Source organism: Lepisosteus oculatus, chromosome 4 (assembly GCF_040954835.1).
Source record: "Lepisosteus oculatus isolate fLepOcu1 chromosome 4, fLepOcu1.hap2, whole genome shotgun sequence".
Taxonomy (NCBI): Eukaryota; Metazoa; Chordata; class Actinopteri; order Semionotiformes; family Lepisosteidae; genus Lepisosteus; species Lepisosteus oculatus.
In genome coordinates, this window is record NC_090699.1 from 2,695,156 (window position 1) to 2,720,417 (window position 25,262).

Sequence of the window (25,262 nt, forward strand, 5' to 3'; positions counted from 1 at the left end):
TGTCTGTTCCTCAGGCTGGGACAGGAGATCACACACTGTATTATTATTATTGAGAGACGGGCTCACTGTCTGTTCCTCAGGCTGGGACAGGAGATCACACACTGTATTATTATTATTGAGAGACGGGCTCACTGTCTGTTCCTCAGGCTGGGACAGGAGATCACACACTGTATTATTATTATTGAGAGTCAGGCTCACTGTCTGTTCCTCAGGCTGGGACAGGAGATCACACACTGTATTATTATTATTGAGAGTCAGGCTCACTGTCTGTTCCTCGGGCTGGGACAGGAGATCACACACTGTATTATTATTATTGAGAGACAGGCTCACTGTCTGTTCCTCGGGCTGGGACAGGAGATCACACACTGTATTATTATTATTGAGAGACAGGCTCACTGTCTGTTCCTCGGGCTGGGACAGGAGATCACACACTGTATTATTATTATTGAGAGACAGGCTCACTGTCTGTTCCTCGGGCTGGGACAGGAGATCACACACTGTATTATTATTATTGAGAGACAGGCTCACTGTCTGTTCCTCGGGCTGGGACAGGAGATCACACACTGTATTATTATTATTGAGAGTCAGGCTCACTGTCTGTTCCTCGGGCTGGGACAGGAGATCACACACTGTATTATTATTATTGAGAGACAGGCTCACTGTCTGTTCCTCGGGCTGGGACAGGAGATCACACACTGTATTATTATTATTGAGAGACGGGCTCACTGTCTGTTCCTCGGGCTGGGACAGGAGATCACACACTGTATTATTATTATTGAGAGACGGGCTCACTGTCTGTTCCTCAGGCTGGGACAGGAGATCACACACTGTATTATTATTATTGAGAGACGGGCTCACTGTCTGTTCCTCAGGCTGGGACAGGAGATCACACACTGTATTATTATTATTGAGAGACGGGCTCACTGTCTGTTCCTCAGGCTGGGACAGGAGATCACACACTGTATTATTATTATTGAGAGACGGGCTCACTGTCTGTTCCTCAGGCTGGGACAGGAGATCACACACTGTATTATTATTATTGAGAGTCAGGCTCACTGTCTGTTCCTCAGGCTGGGACAGGAGATCACACACTGTATTATTATTATTGAGAGACAGGCTCACTGTCTGTTCCTCAGGCTGGGACAGGAGATCACACACTGTATTATTATTATTGAGAGACAGGCTCACTGTCTGTTCCTCAGGCTGGGACAGGAGATCACACACTGTATTATTATTATTGAGAGACAGGCTCACTGTCTGTTCCTCAGGCTGGGACAGGAGATCACACACTGTATTATTATTATTGAGAGACAGGCTCACTGTCTGTTCCTCAGGCTGGGACAGGAGATCACACACTGTATTATTATTATTGAGAGACAGGCTCACTGTCTGTTCCTCAGGCTGGGACAGGAGATCACACACTGTATTATTATTATTGAGAGACGGGCTCACTGTCTGTTCCTCAGGCTGGGACAGGAGATCACACACTGTATTATTATTATTGAGAGACGGGCTCACTGTCTGTTCCTCAGGCTGGGACAGGAGATCACACACTGTATTATTATTATTGAGAGACGGGCTCACTGTCTGTTCCTCAGGCTGGGACAGGAGATCACACACTGTATTATTATTATTGAGAGACGGGCTCACTGTCTGTTCCTCAGGCTGGGACAGGAGATCACACACTGTATTATTATTATTGAGAGTCAGGCTCACTGTCTGTTCCTCAGGCTGGGACAGGAGATCACACACTGTATTATTATTATTGAGAGACAGGCTCACTGTCTGTTCCTCAGGCTGGGACAGGAGATCACACACTGTATTATTATTATTGAGAGACAGGCTCACTGTCTGTTCCTCAGGCTGGGACAGGAGATCACACACTGTATTATTATTATTGAGAGACAGGCTCACTGTCTGTTCCTCAGGCTGGGACAGGAGATCACACACTGTATTATTATTATTGAGAGACAGGCTCACTGTCTGTTCCTCAGGCTGGGACAGGAGATCACACACTGTATTATTATTATTGAGAGACAGGCTCACTGTCTGTTCCTCAGGCTGGGACAGGAGATCACACACTGTATTATTATTATTGAGAGACAGGCTCACTGTCTGTTCCTCAGGCTGGGACAGGAGATCACACACTGTATTATTATTATTGAGAGACAGGCTCACTGTCTGTTCCTCAGGCTGGGACAGGAGATCACACACTGTATTATTATTATTGAGAGACGGGCTCACTGTCTGTTCCTCAGGCTGGGACAGGAGATCACACACTGTATTATTATTATTGAGAGACGGGCTCACTGTCTGTTCCTCAGGCTGGGACAGGAGATCACACACTGTATTATTATTATTGAGAGACGGGCTCACTGTTCCTCAGGCTGGGACAGGAGATCACACACTGTATTATTATTATTGAGAGACAGGCTCACTGTCTGTTCCTCAGGCTGGGACAGGAGATCACACACTGTATTATTATTATTGAGAGACAGGCTCACTGTCTGTTTCTCAGGCTGGGACAGGAGATCACACACTGTATTATTATTATTGAGAGACAGGCTCACTGTCTGTTCCTCAGGCTGGGACAGGAGATCACACACTGTATTATTATTATTGAGAGACAGGCTCACTGTCTGTTCCTCAGGCTGGGACAGGAGATCACACACTGTATTATTATTATTGAGAGTCAGGCTCACTGTCTGTTCCTCAGGCTGGGACACGAGATCACACACTGTATTATTATTATTGAGAGACAGGCTCACTGTCTGTTCCTCAGGCTGGGACAGGAGATCACACACTGTATTATTATTATTGAGAGACAGGCTCACTGTCTGTTCCTCAGGCTGGGACAAGAGGTCACACACTGTATTATTATTATTGAGAGACGGGCTCACTGTCTGTTCCTCAGGCTGGGACAGGAGATCACACACTGTATTATTATTATTGAGAGACAGGCTCACTGTCTGTTCCTCAGGCTGGGACAGGAGATCACACACTGTATTATTATTATTGAGAGACAGGCTCACTGTTCCTCAGCCTGGGACAGGAGATCACACACTGTATTATTATTATTGAGAGACAGGCTCACTGTCTGTTCCTCAGGCTGGGACAGGAGATCACACACTGTATTATTATTATTGAGAGACAGGCTCACTGTCTGTTCCTCAGGCTGGGACAGGAGATCACACACTGTATTATTATTATTGAGAGACAGGCTCACTGTCTGTTCCTCAGGCTGGGACAAGAGGTCACACACTGTATTATTATTATTGAGAGACGGGCTCACTGTCTGTTCCTCAGGCTGGGACAGGAGATCACACACTGTATTATTATTATTGAGAGACAGGCTCACTGTCTGTTCCTCAGGCTGGGACAGGAGATCACACACTGTATTATTATTATTGAGAGACAGGCTCACTGTTCCTCAGCCTGGGACAGGAGATCACACACTGTATTATTATTATTGAGAGACAGGCTCACTGTCTGTTCCTCAGGCTGGGACAGGAGATCACACACTGTATTATTATTATTGAGAGACAGGCTCACTGTCTGTTCCTCAGGCTGGGACAGGAGATCACACACTGTATTATTATTATTGAGAGACGGGCTCACTGTCTGTTCCTCAGGCTGGGACAGGAGATCACACACTGTATTATTATTATTGAGAGACAGGCTCACTGTCTGTTCCTCAGGCTGGGACAGGAGATCACACACTGTATTATTATTATTGAGAGACAGGCTCACTGTCTGTTCCTCAGGCTGCCTCAGCCTCTGTCTCTCCTGCTCTCTCTCTCTCTCATCTGCTCGGTGAGAGCCTGTCTGGGCTCAGACTGGGTGTGTGGGCCTCGGTCCCGTGTCCGTTTCCCCGTGACACAGCCTGACCCCTGTGCCGGCGCAGGTTCGAGGAGCTGACCAACCTGATCAAGACCATCCGCAACGCGATGAAGATCCGCGACATGGCCAAGTGCCTGGAGGAGTTCGAGCAGCTCTGCAGGGCCTTCCTCAAGTCCAAGACCATCGTGGACAAGGAGGGCGTCCCCCGCTTCTACATTCGCCTACTGGCTGACCTGGAGGACTACCTCAACGAGGTGCTCCGCCCCCAGCCTGTCCGCTGTCCGCTGTCCGCTGTCCGGACTGACCCCTGTCTGTGTCCGCTGTCCGCTGTCTGGACTGACCCCTGTCTGTGTCCGCTGTCTGGACTGACCCCTGTCTGTGTCCGCTGTCTGGACTGACCCCTGTCTGTGTCCGCTGTCCGCTGTCTGGACTGACCCCTGTCTGTGTCCGCTGTCTGGACTGACCCCTGTCTGTGTCCGCTGTCCGCTGTCTGGACTGACCCCTGTCTGTGTCCGCTGTCCGCCTCTGTCCGGACTGACCCCTGTCTGTGTCCGCTGTCCGCTGTCTGGACTGACCCCTGTCTGTGTCCGCTGTCCGCTGTCCGGACTGACCCCTGTCTGTGTCCGCTGTCTGGACTGACCCCTGTCTGTGTCCGCTGTCCGCTGTCCGGACTGACCCCTGTCTGTGTCCGCTGTCTGGACTGACCCCTGTCTGGACTGACCCCTGTCTGTGTCCGCTGTCCGCTGTCTGGACTGACCCCTGTCTGTGTCCGCTGTCCGCTGTCCGGACTGACCCCTGTCTGTGTCCGCTGTCCGCTGTCTGGACTGACCCCTGTCTGTGTCCGCTGTCCGCCTCTGTCCGGACTGACCCCTGTCTGTGTCCGATGTCTGGACTGACCCCTGTCTGTGTCCGCTGTCTGGACTGACCCCTGTCTGTGTCCGCTGTCCGCTGTCTGGACTGACCCCTGTCTGTGTCCGCTGTCTGGACTGACCCCTGTCTGTGTCCGCTGTCCGCTGTCTGGACTGACCCCTGTCTGTGTCCGCTGTCTGGACTGACCCCTGTCTGGACTGACCCCTGTCTGTGTCCGCTGTCCGCCTCTGTCTGGACTGACCCCTGTCTGTGTCCGCTGTCCACTGTCTGGACTGACCCCTGTCTGTGTCCGCTGTCCACTGTCTGGACTGACCCCTGTCTGTGTCCGCTGTCCGCTGTCTGGACTGACCCCTGTCTGTGTCCGCTGTCCGCTGTCTGGACTGACCCCTGTCTGTGTCCGCTGTCCGCCTCTGTCCGGACTGACCCCTGTCTGTGTCCGCTGTCCGGTGTCCGGACTGACCCCTGTCTGTGTCCGCTGTCTGGACTGACCCCTGTCTGTGTCCGCTGTCCGCCTCTGTCTGGACTGACCCCTGTCTGTGTCCGCTGTCCGCCTCTGTCCGGACTGACCCCTGTCTGTGTCCGCTGTCCGGTGTCTGGACTGACCCCTGTCTGTGTCCGCTGTCCGCCTCTGTCCGGACTGACCCCTGTCTGTGTCCGCTGTCCGGTGTCCGGACTGACCCCTGTCTGTGTCCGCTGTCTGGACTGACCCCTGTCTGTGTCCGCTGTCTGGACTGACCCCTGTCTGTGTCCGCTGTCCGCCTCTGTCCGGACTGACCCCTGTCTGTGTCCGCTGTCCGCTGTCTGGACTGACCCCTGTCTGTGTCCGCTGTCTGGACTGACCCCTGTCTGTGTCCGCTGTCCGCCCCTGTCTGGACTGACCCCTGTCTGTGTCCGCTGTCCGCCTCTGTCCGGACTGACCCCTGTCTGTGTCCGCTGTCCGCTGTCTGGACTGACCCCTGTCTGTGTCCGCTGTCTGGACTGACCCCTGTCTGTGTCCGCTGTCCGGACTGACCCCTGTCTGTGTCCGCTGTCTGGACTGACCCCTGTCTGTGTCCGCTGTCTGGACTGACCCCTGTCTGTGTCCGCTGTCCGCTGTCCGGACTGACCCCTGTCTGTGTCCGCTGTCCGGTGTCCGGACTGACCCCTGTCTGTGTCCGCTGTCTGGACTGACCCCTGTCTGTGTCCGCTGTCCGCTGTCCGGACTGACCCCTGTCTGTGTCCGCTGTCTGGACTGACCCCTGTCTGTGTCCGCTGTCCGCTGTCCGGACTGACCCCTGTCTGTGTCCGCTGTCTGGACTGACCCCTGTCTGTGTCCGCTGTCCGCTGTCTGGACTGACCCCTGTCTGTGTCCGCTGTCCGCTGTCCGGACTGACCCCTGTCTGTGTCCGCTGTCCGCTGTCTGGACTGACCCCTGTCTGTGTCCGCTGTCCGCTGTCTGGACTGACCCCTGTCTGTGTCCGCTGTCCGGACTGACCCCTGTCTGTGTCCGCTGTCCGCTGTCTGGACTGACCCCTGTCTGTGTCCGCTGTCCGGACTGACCCCTGTCTGTGTCCGCTGTCCGCTGTCTGGACTGACCCCTGTCTGTGTCCGCTGTCCGCTGTCTGGACTGACCCCTGTCTGTGTCCGCTGTCCGCTGTCTGGACTGACCCCTGTCTGTGTCCGCTGTCCGCTGTCTGGACTGACCCCTGTCTGTGTCCGCTGTCTGGACTGACCCCTGTCTGTGTCCGCTGTCCGCTGTCTGGACTGACCCCTGTCTGTGTCCGCTGTCCGCTGTCTGGACTGACCCCTGTCTGTGTCCGCTGTCTGGACTGACCCCTGTCTGTGTCCGCTGTCTGGACTGACCCCTGTCTGTGTCCGCTGTCTGGACTGACCCCTGTCTGTGTCCGCTGTCCGCTGTCTGGACTGACCCCTGTCTGTGTCCGCTGTCTGGACTGACCCCTGTCTGTGTCCGCTGTCCGCTGTCTGGACTGACCCCTGTCTGTGTCCGCTGTCCGCCTCTGTCCGGACTGACCCCTGTCTGTGTCCGCTGTCCGCTGTCTGGACTGACCCCTGTCTGTGTCCGCTGTCCGCTGTCCGGACTGACCCCTGTCTGTGTCCGCTGTCTGGACTGACCCCTGTCTGTGTCCGCTGTCCGCTGTCTGGACTGACCCCTGTCTGTGTCCGCTGTCTGGACTGACCCCTGTCTGTGTCCGCTGTCCGCTGTCTGGACTGACCCCTGTCTGTGTCCGCTGTCCGCTGTCTGGACTGACCCCTGTCTGTGTCCGCTGTCCGCTGTCCGGACTGACCCCTGTCTGTGTCCGCTGTCTGGACTGACCCCTGTCTGGACTGACCCCTGTCTGTGTCCGCTGTCCGCTGTCTGGACTGACCCCTGTCTGTGTCCGCTGTCCGCTGTCTGGACTGACCCCTGTCTGTGTCCGCTGTCCGCTGTCTGGACTGACCCCTGTCTGTGTCCGCTGTCCGCCTCTGTCCGGACTGACCCCTGTCTGTGTCCGATGTCTGGACTGACCCCTGTCTGTGTCCGCTGTCTGGACTGACCCCTGTCTGTGTCCGCTGTCTGGACTGACCCCTGTCTGTGTCCGCTGTCTGGACTGACCCCTGTCTGTGTCCGCTGTCCGCTGTCTGGACTGACCCCTGTCTGTGTCCGCTGTCCGGACTGACCCCTGTCTGTGTCCGCTGTCCGCTGTCTGGACTGACCCCTGTCTGTGTCCGCTGTCCGCTGTCTGGACTGACCCCTGTCTGTGTCCGCTGTCCGCCTCTGTCCGGACTGACCCCTGTCTGTGTCCGATGTCTGGACTGACCCCTGTCTGTGTCGGTGTCCGGTGTCCGTACTGACCCCTGTCTGTGTCCGCTGTCCGCCTCTGTCCGGACTGACCCCTGTCTGTGTCCGCTGTCCGGTGTCCGGACTGACCCCTGTCTGTGTCCGCTGTCTGGACTGACCCCTGTCTGTGTCCGCTGTCCGCCTCTGTCCGGACTGACCCCTGTCTGTGTCCGCTGTCCGGTGTCTGGACTGACCCCTGTCTGTGTCCGCTGTCCGCCTCTGTCCGGACTGACCCCTGTCTGTGTCCGCTGTCCGCTGTCTGGACTGACCCCTGTCTGTGTCCGCTGTCTGGACTGACCCCTGTCTGTGTCCGCTGTCTGGACTGACCCCTGTCTGTGTCCGCTGTCTGGACTGACCCCTGTCTGTGTCCGCTGTCCGCTGTCCGGACTGACCCCTGTCTGTGTCCGCTGTCCGCTGTCTGGACTGACCCCTGTCTGTGTCCGCTGTCCGCTGTCTGGACTGACCCCTGTCTGTGTCCGCTGTCCGCTGTCCGGACTGACCCCTGTCTGTGTCCGCTGTCCGGACTGACCCCTGTCTGTGTCCGCTGTCTGGACTGACCCCTGTCTGTGTCCGCTGTCCGCTGTCCGGACTGACCCCTGTCTGTGTCCGCTGTCTGGACTGACCCCTGTCTGGACTGACCCCTGTCTGTGTCCGCTGTCCGCTGTCTGGACTGACCCCTGTCTGTGTCCGCTGTCCGCTGTCCGGACTGACCCCTGTCTGTGTCCGCTGTCCGCTGTCTGGACTGACCCCTGTCTGTGTCCGCTGTCCGCTGTCTGGACTGACCCCTGTCTGTGTCCGCTGTCCGCCTCTGTCCGGACTGACCCCTGTCTGTGTCCGATGTCTGGACTGACCCCTGTCTGTGTCGGTGTCCGGTGTCCGTACTGACCCCTGTCTGTGTCCGCTGTCCGCCTCTGTCCGGACTGACCCCTGTCTGTGTCCGCTGTCCGGTGTCCGGACTGACCCCTGTCTGTGTCCGCTGTCTGGACTGACCCCTGTCTGTGTCCGCTGTCTGGACTGACCCCTGTCTGTGTCCGCTGTCCGCTGTCTGGACTGACCCCTGTCTGTGTCCGCTGTCTGGACTGACCCCTGTCTGTGTCCGCTGTCTGGACTGACCCCTGTCTGTGTCCGCTGTCCACTGTCTGGACTGACCCCTGTCTGTGTCCGCTGTCCGGTGTCCGGACTGACCCCTGTCTGTGTCCGCTGTCTGGACTGACCCCTGTCTGTGTCCGCTGTCCGCCTCTGTCCGGACTGACCCCTGTCTGTGTCCGCTGTCCGGTGTCTGGACTGACCCCTGTCTGTGTCCGCTGTCCGCCTCTGTCCGGACTGACCCCTGTCTGTGTCTGCTGTCCGCTGTCTGGACTGACCCCTGTCTGTGTCCGCTGTCTGGACTGACCCCTGTCTGTGTCCGCTGTCCGCTGTCTGGACTGACCCCTGTCTGTGTCCGCTGTCTGGACTGACCCCTGTCTGTGTCCGCTGTCTGGACTGACCCCTGTCTGTGTCCGGTGTCTGGACTGACCCCTGTCTGTGTCCGCTGTCCGCCTCTGTCCGGACTGACCCCTGTCTGTGTCCAGTGTCCGCTGTCCGGACTGACCCCTGTCTGTGTCCGCTGTCCGCCTCTGTCCGGACTGACCCCTGTCTGTGTCCAGTGTCCGCTGTCTGGACTGACCCCTGTCTGTGTCGGTGTCCGCTGTCCGGTGTCCGTACTGACCCCTGTCTGTGTCCGCTGTCCGCTGTCCGGACTGACCCCTGTCTGTGTCCCGTGTCCGGTGTGTGGATTGACCCCTGTCTGTGTCTTCGTCCCGTGTCCCCTGTCCCGTGTCCCCTGTCCCCTGTCCCCTGTCCCCTGTCCCCTGTCCCCTGTCCCCTGTCCCGTGTCCCGACTGACCTCTGTCTGTGTCTCGTGTCCGGTGTGTCCCCTGTCCCCTGTCCCGTGTCCCGACTGACCCCTGTCTGTGTCTCAGCTGTGGGAGGACAAGGAGGGCAAGAAGAAGATGAACAAGAACAACGCCAAGGCCCTCAGCACCCTGAGGCAGAAGATCCGCAAGTACAACCGGGACTACGAGGCCCAGATCACCAGCTACAAGGAGGTGGGTCCCAGGCTCACAGACCACGCCCCAAGAACACGCCCCAGTCTGAACCCCAACAATGGTGCCCATTGTAGCTCACTCACAGACCTCTGTCACTCGATGACACACCCCACTGTACCCCGACACCACACCCCTGTCGTACCTCATGAACCCGGCTGCTATCCCAGCCTGCCCTGGGGCTGACTGACCCCAGTCTCTCCCTCGTGACTCCTGCTGCTATCCCAGCCTGCCCTGGGGCTGACTGACTGTCTCTCCCTCTCCCTCCTCTCAGAACCCGGAGCAGTCGGCGGAGGAGGAGGAGGAGAAGGATGATGAAGACTCTGAAGGTGAGGAGCTGGAGGAGTCGGGGTGTTGCAGGGAGTACCCCGGTTGACCCAGAGCAGGGGAGAGCACCGAGCCGCGTGTGCGCAGAACGCCCCCTGTCTGTCTGTGTGTGTGAGGCTCCCAGCCGCCAGCCTGACCCCTGACCCTGCCTGTCTGTGTGTGTGTGAGGCTCCCAGCCTCCAGCCTGACCCCTGACCCCTCCTGTCTGTGTGTGTGTGTGTGAGGCTCCCAGCCTCCAGCCTGACCCCTCCTGTCTGTGTGTGTGTGAGGCTCCCAGCCGCCAGCCTGACCCCTGACCCCTGACCCCTGACCCCGCCTGTCTGTGTGTGTGTGAGGCTCCCAGCCGCCAGCCTGACCCCTGACCCCTCCTGTCTGTGTGTGTGTGAGGCTCCCAGCCGCCAGCCTGACCCCTGACCCCGCCTGTCTGTGTGTGTGTGAGGCTCCCAGCCGCCAGCCTGACCCCTGACCCCTGACCCCGCCTGTCTGTGTGTGTGTGAGGCTCCCAGCCACCAGCCTGACCCCTGACCCCTGACCCCTCCCCTGTCCCGCAGGCTCGTCCTCGGACAGCGAGGCCGACCAGGCCGAGGATGACGACGGTGGCATGTCGGTGAAGACCTTCCTGAAGAAGAAGGCGCCCGGCGAGCCGGCCGGCGACGCCCGCAAGGCCTTCCTGAAGGGGGCGGAGGTGCGCGGGGGGGCGCCGCGGGCGGGGGGGGCGGGCCGGCGTCCGGCGGGCCGGCGGCTGACGGGGCTCTCGCTGTGCTGCAGGACGAGGAGGAGGACAGCGAGGACAGCGACGATGACGAGGACTGGGGCTCCGACACGGTGGACTCGGACTCCGAGAGCGAGGACGACGAGGGGAAGAGCGCATCCCTGGCCATGGCCTTCCTCAAGAAGTGAGTGAGACTGAGCCTCCTCTCCCTCAGCGAGACTGAGCCTCCTCTCCCTCAGCGAGACTGAGCCTCCTCTCCCTCAGCGAGACTGAGCCCTCCTCTCCCTCCCTCAGTGAGACTGAGCCCTCCTCTCCCTCCCTCAGTGAGACTGAGCCCTCCTCTCCCTCCCTCAGTGAGACTGAGCCCTCCTCTCCCTCCCTCAGTGAGACTGAGCCTCCTCTCCCTCAGTGAGACTGAGCCTCCTCTCCCTCAGTGAGACTGAGCCCCCCTCTCCCTCAGTGAGACTGAGCCCCCCTCTCCCTCAGTGAGACTGAGCCCCCCTCTCCCTCAGTGAGACTGAGCCCCCCTCTCCCTCAGTGAGACTGAGCCCCCCTCTCCCTCAGTGAGACTGAGCCTCCTCTCCCTCAGTGAGACTGAGCCTCCTCTCCCTCAGTGAGACTGAGCCTCCTCTTTGCGGTCAGTGTGTCTGTATGAACCCCTCTCTCTCTCAGTGCAGTGTTAATGTACTAGAGTGTCCAGTCAGTGTGTCTGTATGAACCCCTCTCTCTCTCAGTGCAGTGTTAATGTACTGGAGTGTCCAGTCAGTGTGTCTGTATGAACCCCTCTCTCTCTCAGTGCAGTGTTAATGTACTGGAGTGTCCAGTCAGTGTGTCTGTATTAACCCCTCTCTCTCTCAGTGCAGTGCTAATGTACTGGAGTGTCCAGTCAGTGTGTCTGTATGAACCCCTCTCTCTCTCAGTGCAGTGTTCATGTACTGGAGTGTCCAGTCAGTGTGTCTGTATGAACCCCTCTCTCTCTCAGTGCAGTGTTCATGTACTGGAGTGTCCAGTCAGTGTGTCTGTATGAACCCCTCTCTCTCTCAGTGCAGTGTTAATGTACTGGAGTGTCCAGTCAGTGTGTGTGTATGAACCCCTCTCTCTCTCAGTGCAGTGTTAATGTACTGGAGTGTCCAGTCAGTGTGTGTGTATTAACCCCTCTCTCTCAGTGCAGTGTTAATGTACTGGAGTGTCCAGTCAGTGTGTGTGTATTAGCCCCTCTCTCTCTCTCAGTGCAGTGTTAATGTACTGGAGTGTCCAGTCAGTGTGTCTGTATGAACCCCTCTCTCTCTCTCAGTGCAGTGTTAATGTACTGGAGTGTCCAGTCAGTGTGTCTGTATGAACCCCTCTCTCTCTCAGTGCAGTGTTAATGTACTGGAGTGTCCAGTCAGTGTGTCTGTATTAACCCCTCTCTCTCTCAGTGCAGTGTTAATGTACTGGAGTGTCCAGTCAGTGTGTCTGTATTAACCCCTCTCTCTCTCAGTGCAGTGTTAATGTACTGGAGTGTCCAGTCAGTGTGTCTGTATTAACCCCTCTCTCTCTCAGTGCAGTGTTAATGTACTGGAGTGTCCAGTCAGTGTGTGTGTATTAACCCCTCTCTCTCTCAGTGCAGTGTTAATGTACTGGAGTGTCCAGTCAGTGTGTCTGTATTAACCCCTCTCTCTCTCAGTGCAGTGTTAATGTACTGGAGTGTCCAGTCAGTGTGTGTGTATTAACCCCTCTCTCTCTCTCAGTGCAGTGTTAATGTACTGGAGTGTCCAGTCAGTGTGTCTGTATTAACCCCTCTCTCTCTCAGTGCAGTGTTAATGTACTGGAGTGTCCAGTCAGTGTGTCTGTATTAACCCCTCTCTCTCTCAGTGCAGTGTTAATGTACTGGAGTGTCCAGTCAGTGTGTGTGTATTAACCCCTCTCTCTCTCAGTGCAGTGTTAATGTACTGGAGTGTCCAGTCAGTGTGTCTGTATGAACCCCTCTCTCTCTCAGTGCTGTGTTAATGTACTGGAGTGTCCAGTCAGTGTGCCTGTATTAACCCCTCTCTCTCTACTGGAGTGTCCAGTCAGTATCTGTACTAACCCCCCTCTCTCTCAGTGCAGTGTTAATGTACTGGAGTGTCCAGTCAGTGTGTGTGTATGAACCCCTCTCTCTCTCAGTGCAGTGTTAATGTACTGGAGTGTCCAGTCAGTGTGCCTGTATTAACCCCTCTCTCTCTCAGTGCAGTGTTAATGTACTGGAGTGTCCAGTCAGTGTGTGTATTAACCCCTCTCTCTTTCAGTGCAGTGTTAATGTACTGGAGTGTCCAGTCAGTGTGTCTGTATTAACCCCTCTCCCTCTCTGTGCAGTGTTAATGTACTGGAGTGTCCAGTCAGTGTGTCTGTATTAACCCCTCTCTCTCTCAGTGCAGTGTTAATGTACTGGAGTGTCCAGTCAGTGTGTCTGTATGAACCCCTCTCTCTCAGTGCAGTGTTAATGTACTGGAGTGTCCAGTCAGTGTGTGTGTATGAACCCCTCTCTCTCTCAGTGCGGTGTTAGTGTCCTGTGCTGACCCGTCTCTCTCTCAGGACGCAGGAGGGAGACAGGCGCTCTGTGGACAAGAAGAAGGAGAGCAGGAAGAAGGGTCACCGGCGGCGCGACCGGCCGGAGGAGGGCGAGGGCGAGGAGGAGGGCGGCGAGGGCGAGGGCGAGGGCGAGGGCGAGTGGGAGAAGGTGAAGGGCGGGGCGCCGCTCGTCAAGGTGAGGCTCTCTCCTGGGGGTGCGGGGGGGCGCAGCCGAGCGACCCCGGGTGACCCCGAGCGACCGTCTCCCTCCCCGCAGGAGAAGCCCAAGATGTTCGCCAAGGGCACGGAGATCAACACCGCCGTGGTGCTCAAGAAGCTCAACGAGATCCTGCAGGCGCGAGGGAAGAAGGGCACGGACCGGTCAGTCACCCCTCGGGCCTGGCCTGTTGTCCACCCGTCCTGTCTCTGTCCCTCTGTCTGTGTTCGACAGCCGTGTCCAGCCTCCTGACCTCTCGCCTGTCCCTGTCTCTGTCCCTGTCTCTGTTGGACAGCGGTGTCCAGCCTGCTGACCTTTCGCCTGTCCCTGTCTCTGTTGGACAGCGGTGTCCAGCCTGCTGACCTCTCGCCTGTCCCTGTCTCTGTTGAACAGCGGTGTCCAGCCTGCTGACCTCTCACCTGTCTCTGTCTGTCCCTGTCTCTGTTGGACAGCGGTGTCCAACCCGCTGACCTCTCGCCTGTCCCTGTCTCTCTCTCTGTTGGACAGCGGTGTCCAGCCTGCTGACCTCTCGCCGGTCCCTGTCTCTGTTGGACAGCGGTGTCCACCCTGCTGACCTCTCACCTGTCTCTGTCCCTGTTGGACAGCGGTGTCCAGCCTCCTGACCTCTCGCCTGTCCCTGTCTCTGTTGGACATCGGTGTCCAGCCCGCTGACCTCTCGCCTGTCCCTGTCTCTGTTGGACAGCGGTGTCCAGCCCGCTGACCTCTCGCCTGTCCCTGTCTCTGTTGGACAGCGGTGTCCAGCCCGCTGACCTCTCGCCTGTCCCTGTCTCTGTTGGACAGCGGTGTCCAGCCCGCTGACCTCTCGCCTGTCTCTGTCCCGCAGGGCCGCCCAGATCGAGCTCCTGCACGCGCTGGCCAACATCGCGGCCGAGAACAACCTGGGTCAGGGCATCCTGGTCAAGATCAAGTTCAACATCGTGGCCTCGCTGTACGACTACAACCCCAACCTGGCCGCCTTCATGAAGGTGAGTCCCCTGTACCCCCACACCTCCTCTCCTGCTGCCCTGACCCCTGACCCCTGTACCCCCACACCTGCTCTCCTGCTGCCCTGACCCCTGTACCCCCAGAGCCTCTCTCCTGCTGCCCTGACCCCTGTACCCCCAGAGCCTCTCTCCTGCTGCCCTGACCCCTGTACCCCCAGAGCCTCTCTCCTGCTGCCCTGACCCCTGTACCCCCACACCTCCTCTCCTGCTGCCCTGACCCCTGACCCCTGTACCCCCACACCTGCTCTCCTGCTGCCCTGACCCCTGTACCCCCAGAGCCTCTCTCCTGCTGCCCTGACCCCTGTACCCCCAGAGCCTCTCTCCTGCTGCCCTGACCCCTGTACCCCCACACCTGCTCTCCTGCTGCCCTGACCCCTGTACCCCCAGAGCCGCTCTCCTGCTGCCCTGACCCCTGTACCCCCACACCTGCTCTCCTGCTGCCCTGACCCCTGTACCCCCACACCTGCTCTCCTGCTGCCCTGACCCCTGTACCCCCAGAGCCTCTCTCCTGCTGCCCTGACCCCTGTACCCCCAGAGCCTCTCTCCTGCTGCCCTGACCCCTGTACCCCCACACCTGCTCTCCTGCTGCCCTGACCCCTGTACCCCCACACCTGCTCTCCTGCTGCCCTGACCCCTGTACCCCCAGAGCCTCTCTCCTGCTGCCCTGACCCCTGTACCCCCACACCTCCTCTCCTGCTGCCCTGACCCCTCCTCTCCTGCTGCTCTGACCCCTGACCCCTGTCCCTCTGTCACCCCCACACCTGCTCTCCTGCTGCCTTAACCCCTGTTCCTCCGTCACCCCCAAATCTTCTTTTCTGCTGCCCTGACCCCTGTCCCGCTGTACCCCTAAAACACCTCTCCTGCTGCCCTGACCCCTGACCCCTGTGCCCCTCTCAGGCCGACATGTGGAAGAAGTGTCTGGACTGCATCAACGAGCTCCTGGACATCCTGTTCGAGCACCAGGACATGTTCATCGGGGAGAACATCGCCGAGGACAGCGAGAACCTGGCCATCTCGGACCAGGTAACCCCCCGAGCCCCCCGCCTGCGCCTGCCCGGCCCCCGGCCCCCCGCTGTCCCCTGACCGCTCTCTCCCCTGTCCAGCCCTTCAGGGTCCGCGGCTGCATCCTGACGCTCGTGGAGAGGATGGACGAGGAGTTCACCAAGATCATGCAGAACACCGACCCCCACTCACAGGGTATGAACCCCTCTCTCTCTCAGTGCAGTGTTCATGTACTGGAGTGTCCAGTCAGTGTGTGTGTATGAACCCCTCTCTCTCTCTCAGTGCAGTGTTAATGTACTGGAGTGTCCAGTCAGTGTGTCTGTATGAACCCCTCTCTCTCTCTCAGTGCAGTGTTAATGTACTGGAGTGTCCAGTCAGTGTGTGTGTATTAACCCCTCTCTCTCTCAGTCCAGTGTTAATGTACTGGAGTGTCCAGTCAGTGTGTCTGTATTAACCCCTCTCTCTCTCAGTGCAGTGTTAATGTACTGGAGTGTCCAGTCAGTGTGTCTGTATTAACCCCTCTCTCTCTCAGTGCAGTGTTAATGTACTGGAGTGTCCAGTCAGTGTGTGTGTATTAACCCCTCTCTCTCTCAGTGCAGTGTTAATGTACTGGAGTGTCCAGTCAGTGTGTGTGTATTAACCCCTCTCTCTCTCAGTGCAGTGTTAATGTACTGGAGTGTCCAGTCAGTGTGTCTGTATTAACCCCTCTCTCTCTCAGTGCAGTGTTACTGTACTGGAGTGTCCAGTCAGTGTGTCTGTATTAACCCCTCTCTCTCTCTCAGTGCAGTGTTAATGTACTGGAGTGTCCAGTCAGTGTGTCTGTATGAACCCCTCTCTCTCTCAGTGCAGTGTTAATGTACTGGAGTGTCCAGTCAGTGTGTGTGTATTAACCCCTCTCTCTCTCAGAGTATGTGGACAATCTGAAGGACGAGGGTCGTGTCTGCTCCATCATTGACCGGCTGCTGCAGTACCTGGACACCAAGGGCAGCACTGAGGAGATCTGCAGGGTCTACCTGCGCAGGATCATGCACACCTACTACAAGTTCGACTACAAGGCCCACCGCAGGACCCTGACCCACCAGCAGGGGGAGTCCAAGGTGCGCGTCTCAGAGTCGGCGTGTTTTCTCTTGTCCTGCCCTGTCCCAGGTCTTGTTTCCAACAGTGTCCTCTCTCCCTGGCCTGTCCTGTGTGTCTGTGTCCAGACTGACCTGCAGTGTCCACTCTCCCTGGCCTGTCCTGTCCTGTGTGTCTGTGTGCAGACTGACCTGCAGTGTCCTCTCTCTCTGTCCTGTCCTGTCCTGTGTGTCTGTGTCCATACTGACCTGCAGTGTCCTCTCTGCCTGGCCTGGCCTGTCCTGTGTGTCTGTGTCCGGACTGACCTGCAGTGTCCACTCTCCCTGGCCTGTCCTGTCCTGTGTGTCTGTGTGCGGACTGACCTGCAGTGTCCTCTCTCCCTGTCCTGTCCTGTCCTCTCCTGTCCTGTGTGTCTGTGTGCGGACTGACCTGCAGTGTCCTCTCTCTCTGTCCTGTCCTGTCCTGTGTGTCTGTGTCCATACTGACCTGCAGTGTCCTCTCTGCCTGGCCTGGCCTGTCCTGTGTGTCTGTGTCCGGACTGACCTGCAGTGTCCACTCTCCCTGGCCTGTCCTGTCCTGTGTGTCTGTGTCCGGACTGACCTGCAGTGTCCTCTCTCTCTCTCCCCTGTCCTGTCCTGCTGCTGGTGTCCCTCAGTCGGAGCTGGACCAGGCGGAGAGTGAGGGTGAGGACAGCGCTGTGCTGATGGACAGACTGTGCAAGTTCATCTACGCCAAGGACCGGACGGACCGGATCAGGACCTGCGCCATCCTCTGCCACATCTACCACCACGCGCTGCACAGCCGCTGGTACCAGGCCCGCGACCTCATGCTGATGAGCCACCTGCAGGACAACATCCAGCACGCTGACCCACCTGTGCAGGTAAATCCAGCACCCTGACCCACCTGTGCAGGTATATACATCACAGCACACCTGTATCATCCAGCACCCTGACCCACCTGTACAGGTATATACATCACAGCACACCTGTATCATCCAGCTCCCTGACCCACCTGTGCAGGTATATACATCACAGCACACCTGTATCATCCAGCTCCCTGACCCACCTGTGCAGGTATATACATCACAGCACACCTGTATCATCCAGCACACTGACCCACCTGTACAGGTATATACATCACAGCACACCTGTACCATCCAGCACCCTGACCCACCTGTACGGGTATATACATCACAGCACACCTGTACCATCCAGCACCCTGACCCACCTGTACGGGTGTATACATCACAGGACACCTGTATCATCCAGCGCCCTGGCCCACCTGTACGGGTGTATACATCACAGCACACCTGTATCATCCAGCGCCCTGGCCCACCTGTACGGGTATATACATCACAGCACACCTGTATCATCCAGCACCCTGACCCACCTGTACAGGTATATACATCACAGCACACCTGTACCATCCAGCACCCTGACCCACAGCACACCTATATCATCCAGCACACTGACCCACCTGTACAGGTATATACATCACAGCACACCTGTACCATCCAGCACCCTGACCCACCTGTACGGGTATATACATCACAGCACACCTGTATCATCCAGCACCCTGACCCACCTGTACGGGTATATACATCACAGCACACCTGTATCATCCAGCTCCCTGACCCACCTGTACGGGTGTATACATCATCACAGCACACCTGTACCATCCAGCACCCTGACCCACCTGTACAGGTATATACATCACAGCACACCTGTATCATCCAGCACACTGACCCACCTGTACAGGTATATACATCACAGCACACCTGTACCATCCAGCACCCTGACCCACCTGTACAGGTATATACATCACAGCACACCTGTACCATCCAGCACCCTGACCCAACTGTACGGGTATATACATCACAGCACACCTGTATCATCCAGCACCCTGACCCACCTGTACGGGTATATACATCACAGCACACCTGTATCATCCAGCTCCCTGACCCACCTGTACGGGTGTATACATCATCACAGCACACCTGTACCATCCAGCACCCTGACCCACCTGTACGGGTATATACATCACAGCACACCTGTATCATCCAGCTCCCTGACCCACCTGTACGGGTATATACATCACAGCACACCTGTACCATGCAGCACCCTGGCCCACCTGTGCAGGTATATACATCACAGCACACCTGTACCATCCAGCACCCTGGCCCACCTGTGCAGGTATATACATCACAGCACACCTGTACCATGCAGCACCCTGACCCACCTGTACGGGTATATACATCACAGCACACCTGCACCATCCAGCACCCTGACCCACCTGTACGGGTATATACATCACAGCACACCTGTACCATCCAGCTCCCTGACCCACCTGTACGGGTGTATACATCATCACAGCACACCTGTACCATCCAGCACCCTGACCCACCTGTACGGGTATATACATCACAGCACACCTGTATCATCCAGCTCCCTGACCCACCTGTACGGGTATATACATCACAGCACACCTGTACCATGCAGCACCCTGGCCCACCTGTGCAGGTATATACATCACAGCACACCTGTACCATCCAGCACCCTGGCCCACCTGTGCAGGTATATACATCACAGCACACCTGTACCATGCAGCACCCTGACCCACCTGTACGGGTATATACATCACAGCACACCTGTACCATCCAGCACCCTGACCCACCTGTACGGGTATATACATCACAGCACACCTGTACCATCCAGCACCCTGACCCAACTGTACAGGTATATACATCACAGCACACCTGTACCATCCAGCACCCTGACCCACCTGTACGGGTATATACATCACAGCACACCTGTACCATCCAGCACCCTGACCCACCTGTACGGGTGTATACATCACAGGACACCTGTATCATCCAGCGCCCTGGCCCACCTGTACGGGTGTATACATCACAGCACACCTGTATCATCCAGCGCCCTGGCCCACCTGTACGGGTATATACATCACAGCACACCTGTATCATCCAGCGCCCTGGCCCACCTGTACGGGTATATACATCACAGCACACCTGTACCATCCAGCACCCTGGCCCACCTGTACGGGTGTATACATCACAGGACACCTGTATCATCCAGCGCCCTGGCCCACCTGTACGGGTGTATACATCACAGCACACCTGTATCATCCAGCGCCCTGGCCCACCTGTACGGGTATATACATCACAGCACACCTGTATCATCCGGCACCCTGGCCCACCTGTACGGGTATATACATCACAGCACACCTGTATCATCCGGCGCCCTGGCCCACCTGTACGGGTATATACATCACAGCACACCTGTATCATCCAGCACCCTGGCCCACCTGTACCATCCGGCACCCTGACCCACCTGTACAGGTATATACATCACAGCACACCTGTATCATCCAGCACCCTGACCCACCTGTACAGGTATATACATCACAGCACACCTGTATCATCCAGCACACTGACCCACCTGTACAGGTATATACATCACAGCACACCTGTATCATCCAGCACCCTGACCCACCTGTACAGGTATATACATCACAGCACACCTGTATCATCCAGCGCCCTGGCCCACCTGTACAGGTATATACATCACAGCACACCTGTATCATCCAGCATCCTGGCCCACCTGTACAGGTATATACATCACAGCACACCTGTACCATCCAGCACCCTGACCCACCTGTACAGGTATATACATCACAGCACACCTGTACCATCCAGCACCCTGACCCACCTGTACAGGTATATACATCACAGCACACCTGTATCATCCAGCACCCTGACCCACCTGTACGGGTATATACATCACAGCACACCTGTACGGGTATATACATCACAGCACACCTGTATCATCCAGCGCCCTGGCCCACCTGTACAGGTATATACATCACAGCACACCTGTACCATCCAGCACCCTGACCCACCTGTACAGGTATATACATCACAGCACACCTGTATCATCCAGCTCCCTGACCCACCTGTACAGGTATATACATCACAGCACACCTGTACCATCCAGCACACTGACCCACCTGTACAGGTATATACATCACAGCACACCTGTATCATCCAGCACACTGAACCACCTGTACGGGTATATACATCACAGCACACCTGTACCATCCAGCACCCTGACCCACCTGTGCAGGTATATACATCACAGCACACCTGTACCATCCAGCACCCTGACCCACCTGTGCAGGTATATACATCACAGCACACCTGTATCATCCAGCACCCTGACCCACCTGTGCAGGTATATACATCACAGCACACCTGTATCATCCAGCACCCTGACCCACCTGTACAGGTATATACATCACAGTACACCTGTATCATCCAGCACCCTGACCCACCTGTACAGGTATATACATCACAGCACACCTGTATCATCCAGCACACTGAACCACCTGTGCAGGTATATACATCACAGCACACCTGTATCATCCAGCACCCTGACCCACCTGTACGGGTATATACATCACAGCACACCTGTATCATCCAGCGCCCTGACCCACCTGTACGGGTATATACATCACAGTACACCTGTATCATCCAGCACCCTCACCCACCTGTGCAGGTATATACATCACAGCACACCTGTATCATCCAGCTCCCTGACCCACCTGTACGGGTATATACATCACAGCACACCTGTATCATCCGCGCCCTGGCCCACCTGTGCAGGTATATACATCACAGCACACCTGTATCATCCAGCACCCTGACCCACCTGTACAGGTATATACATCACAGCACACCTGTATCATCCAGCACCCTGACCCACCTGTACAGGTATATACATCACAGCACACCTGTATCATCCAGCACCCTGACCCACCTGTGCAGGTATATACATCACAGCACACCTGTATCATCCAGCGCCCTGGCCCACCTGTACAGGTATATACATCACAGCACACCTGTATCATCCAGCACCCTGACCCACCTGTACAGGTATATACATCACAGCACACCTGTACAGGTATATACATCACAGCACACCTGTATCATCCAGCGCCCTGGCCCACCTGTACAGGTATATACATCACAGCACACCTGTACAGGTATATACATCACAGCACACCTGTACAGGTATATACATCACAGCACACCTGCTGTCTACCGGAGCGCTGTCACAGGTGATGGTCGATTCCAGGGGGCCCTATGGACGCGTGTCTCTGCCTCACCCTGAGCTTCTGGGGTGCCGTCGGGGGTGCTGTGACCCTCTTCAAGATCAGCGGGTGGGAGCAGAGAACGTGTAGCCCTGAATTTACCCCACTCCCCCCTCCCCTCTCCCCGCGCCAGATCCTGTACAACCGGACCATGGTGCAGCTGGGCATCTGCGCCTTCAGGCAGGGCATGATCAAGGACGCCCACAACGCCCTGCTGGACATCCAGTCCAGCGGCCGCGCCAAGGAGCTGCTGGGCCAGGGCCTGCTGATGAGGAACATGCAGGAGAGGAACGCCGAGCAGGAGAAGATCGAGAAGAGGCGGCAGGTAACTGAGAGCAGCGTTCATGTCCTGGAGTGTCCAGTCAGTGTGTGTGTATTAACCCCTCTCTCTCTCAGTGCAGCGTTCATGTCCTGGAGTGTCCAGTCAGTGTGTGTGTATTAACCCCTCTCTCTCTCAGTGCAGTGTTAATGTACTGGAGTGTCCAGTCAGTGTGTGTGTATTAACCCCTCTCTCTCTCAGTGCAGCGTTCATGTCCTGGAGTGTCCAGTCAGTGTGTGTGTATTAACCCCTCTCTCTCTCTCAGTGCAGTGTTAATGTACTGGAGTGTCCAGTCAGTGTGTCTGTATGAACCCCTCTCTCTCTCAGTGCAGTGTTAATGTACTGGAGTGTCCAGTCAGTGTGTCTGTATTAACCCCTCTGTCTCAGTGCAGTGTTAATGTACTGGAGTGTCCAGTCAGTGTGTCTGTATTAACCCCTCTCTCTCAGTGCAGTGTTCATGTCCTGGAGTGTCCAGTCAGTGTGTGTGTATTAACCCCTCTCTCTCTCAGTGCAGTGTTAATGTACTGGAGTGTCCAGTCAGTGTGTGTGTATTAACCCCTCTCTCTCTCAGTGCAGTGTTAATGTACTGGAGTGTCCAGTCAGTGTGTCTGTATTAACCCCTCTCTCTCTCAGTGCAGTGTTAATGTACTGGAGTCTCCAGTCAGTGTGTCTGTATTAACCCCTCTCTCTCTCAGTGCAGTGTTAATGTACTGGAGTGTCCAGTCAGTGTGTGTGTATTAACCTCTCTCTCTCTCAGAGCAGTGTTAATGTACTGGAGTGTCCAGTCAGTGTGTCTGTATTAACCCCTCTCTCTCTCAGTGCAGTGTTAATGTACTGGAGTGTCCAGTCAGTGTGTCTGTATGAACCCCTCTCTCTCTCAGTGCAGTGTTAATGTACTGGAGTGTCCAGTCAGTGTGTCTGTATGAACCCCTCTCTCTCTCAGTGCAGTGTTAATGTACTGGAGTGTCCAGTCAGTGTGTGTGTATTAACCCCTCTCTCTCTCAGTGCAGTGTTAATGTACTGGAGTGTCCAGTCAGTGTGTGTATTAACCCCTCTCTCTCTCAGTGCAGTGTTAATGTACTGGAGTGTCCAGTCAGTGTGTCTGTATTAACCCCTCTCTCTCAGTGCAGTGTTCATGTCCTGGAGTGTCCAGTCAGTGTGTGTGTATTAACCCCTCTCTCTCTCAGTGCAGTGTTAATGTACTGGAGTGTCCAGTCAGTGTGTCTGTATTAACCCCTCTCTCTCTCAGTGCAGTGTTAATGTACTGGAGTGTCCAGTCAGTGTGTCTGTATTAACCCCTCTCTCTCAGTGCAGTGTTAATGTACTGGAGTGTCCAGTCAGTGTGTGTGTATTAACCCCTCTCTCTCTCAGTGCAGTGTTAATGTACTGGAGTGTCCAGTCAGTGTGTGTGTATTAACCCCTCTCTCTCTCAGTGCAGTGTTAATGTACTGGAGTGTCCAGTCAGTGTGTGTGTATGAACCCCTCTCTCTCTCAGTGCAGTGTTAATGTACTGGAGTGTCCAGTCAGTGTGTCTGTATTAACCCCTCTCTCTCTCAGTGCAGTGTTAATGTACTGGAGTGTCCAGTCAGTGTGTCTGTATTAACCCCTCTCTCTCTCTCAGTGCTGTGTTAATGTACTGGAGTGTCCAGTCAGTGTGTCTGTATGAACCCCTCTCTCTCTCTCAGTGCTGTGTTAATGTACTGGAGTGTCCAGTCAGTGTGTCTGTATTAACCCCTCTGTCTCAGTGCAGTGTTAATGTACTGGAGTGTCCAGTCAGTGTGTGTGTATTAACCCCTCTCTCTCTCAGTGCAGTGTTCATGTCCTGGAGTGTCCAGTCAGTGTGTGTGTATTAACCCCTCTCTCTCTCAGTGCAGTGTTCATGTCCTGGAGTGTCCAGTCAGTGTGTCTGTATTAACCCCTCTCTCTCTCAGTGCAGTGTTAATGTACTGGAGTGTCCAGTCAGTGTGTCTGTATGAACCCCCCTCTCTCTCAGTGCAGTGTTAATGTACTGGAGTGTCCAGTCAGTGTGTGTATTAACCCCTCTCTCTCTCAGTGCAGTGTTAATGTACTGGAGTGTCCAGTCAGTGTGTCTGTATTAACCCCTCTCTCTCAGTGCAGTGTTCATGTCCTGGAGTGTCCAGTCAGTGTGTGTGTATTAACCCCTCTCTCTCTCAGTGCAGTGTTAATGTACTGGAGTGTCCAGTCAGTGTGTCTGTATGAACCCCTCTCTCTCTCAGTGCAGTGTTAATGTACTGGAGTGTCCAGTCAGTGTGTCTGTATTAACCCCTCTCTCTCTCAGTGCAGTGTTAATGTACTGGAGTGTCCAGTCAGTGTGTCTGTATTAACCCCTCTGTCTCAGTGCAGTGTTAATGTACTGGAGTGTCCAGTCAGTGTGTCTGTATTAACCCCTCTCTCTCAGTGCAGTGTTCATGTCCTGGAGTGTCCAGTCAGTGTGTGTGTATTAACCCCTCTCTCTCTCAGTGCAGTGTTAATGTACTGGAGTGTCCAGTCAGTGTGTGTGTATTAACCCCTCTCTCTCTCAGTGCAGTGTTAATGTACTGGAGTGTCCAGTCAGTGTGTCTGTATTAACCCCTCTCTCTCTCAGTGCAGTGTTAATGTACTGGAGTCTCCAGTCAGTGTGTCTGTATTAACCCCTCTCTCTCTCAGTGCAGTGTTAATGTACTGGAGTGTCCAGTCAGTGTGTCTGTATGAACCCCTCTCTCTCTCAGTGCAGTGTTAATGTACTGGAGTGTCCAGTCAGTGTGTCTGTATTAACCCCTCTCTCTCTCAGTGCAGTGTTAATGTACTGGAGTGTCCAGTCAGTGTGTCTGTATTAACCCCTCTGTCTCAGTGCAGTGTTAATGTACTGGAGTGTCCAGTCAGTGTGTCTGTATTAACCCCTCTCTCTCAGTGCAGTGTTCATGTCCTGGAGTGTCCAGTCAGTGTGTGTGTATTAACCCCTCTCTCTCTCAGTGCAGTGTTAATGTACTGGAGTGTCCAGTCAGTGTGTGTGTATTAACCCCTCTCTCTCTCAGTGCAGTGTTAATGTACTGGAGTGTCCAGTCAGTGTGTCTGTATTAACCCCTCTCTCTCTCAGTGCAGTGTTAATGTACTGGAGTCTCCAGTCAGTGTGTCTGTATTAACCCCTCTCTCTCTCAGTGCAGTGTTAATGTACTGGAGTGTCCAGTCAGTGTGTGTGTATTAACCTCTCTCTCTCTCTCAGTGCAGTGTTAATGTACTGGAGTGTCCAGTCAGTGTGTCTGTATGAACCCCTCTCTCTCTCAGTGCAGTGTTAATGTA

The 25,262-nt window shown here is 55.7% G+C and overlaps 2 protein-coding genes across 6 annotated transcripts in view; one reads left to right on the plus strand and one right to left on the minus strand.

Annotated features, from left to right (window-relative positions):
• The window catches only part of LOC138238273 (cytosolic sulfotransferase 3-like), a 271,472-nt gene that overhangs the window by 188,823 nt on the left and 57,387 nt on the right, over nucleotides 1-25,262 (minus strand). The window lies entirely within an intron of this gene.
• Nucleotides 1-25,262, plus strand: part of eif3c (eukaryotic translation initiation factor 3, subunit C) — a 44,470-nt gene that overhangs the window by 2,981 nt on the left and 16,227 nt on the right. For all 5 annotated transcript variants that reach the window (XM_069188397.1, XM_069188399.1, XM_069188394.1 and 2 more), the window contains exons 4-16: nucleotides 3,905-4,094; nucleotides 9,490-9,615; nucleotides 9,887-9,941; nucleotides 10,491-10,624; nucleotides 10,708-10,835; nucleotides 13,205-13,376; nucleotides 13,458-13,561; nucleotides 14,242-14,383; nucleotides 15,299-15,424; nucleotides 15,505-15,598; nucleotides 16,310-16,500; nucleotides 17,133-17,357; nucleotides 21,777-21,968. In XM_069188397.1, the coding sequence (XP_069044498.1) occupies nucleotides 3,905-4,094; nucleotides 9,490-9,615; nucleotides 9,887-9,941; nucleotides 10,491-10,624; nucleotides 10,708-10,835; nucleotides 13,205-13,376; nucleotides 13,458-13,561; nucleotides 14,242-14,383; nucleotides 15,299-15,424; nucleotides 15,505-15,598; nucleotides 16,310-16,500; nucleotides 17,133-17,357; nucleotides 21,777-21,968 (1,879 nt within the window). The remainder of the gene's footprint in view (nucleotides 1-3,904; nucleotides 4,095-9,489; nucleotides 9,616-9,886; nucleotides 9,942-10,490; nucleotides 10,625-10,707; nucleotides 10,836-13,204; nucleotides 13,377-13,457; nucleotides 13,562-14,241; nucleotides 14,384-15,298; nucleotides 15,425-15,504; nucleotides 15,599-16,309; nucleotides 16,501-17,132; nucleotides 17,358-21,776; nucleotides 21,969-25,262) is intronic.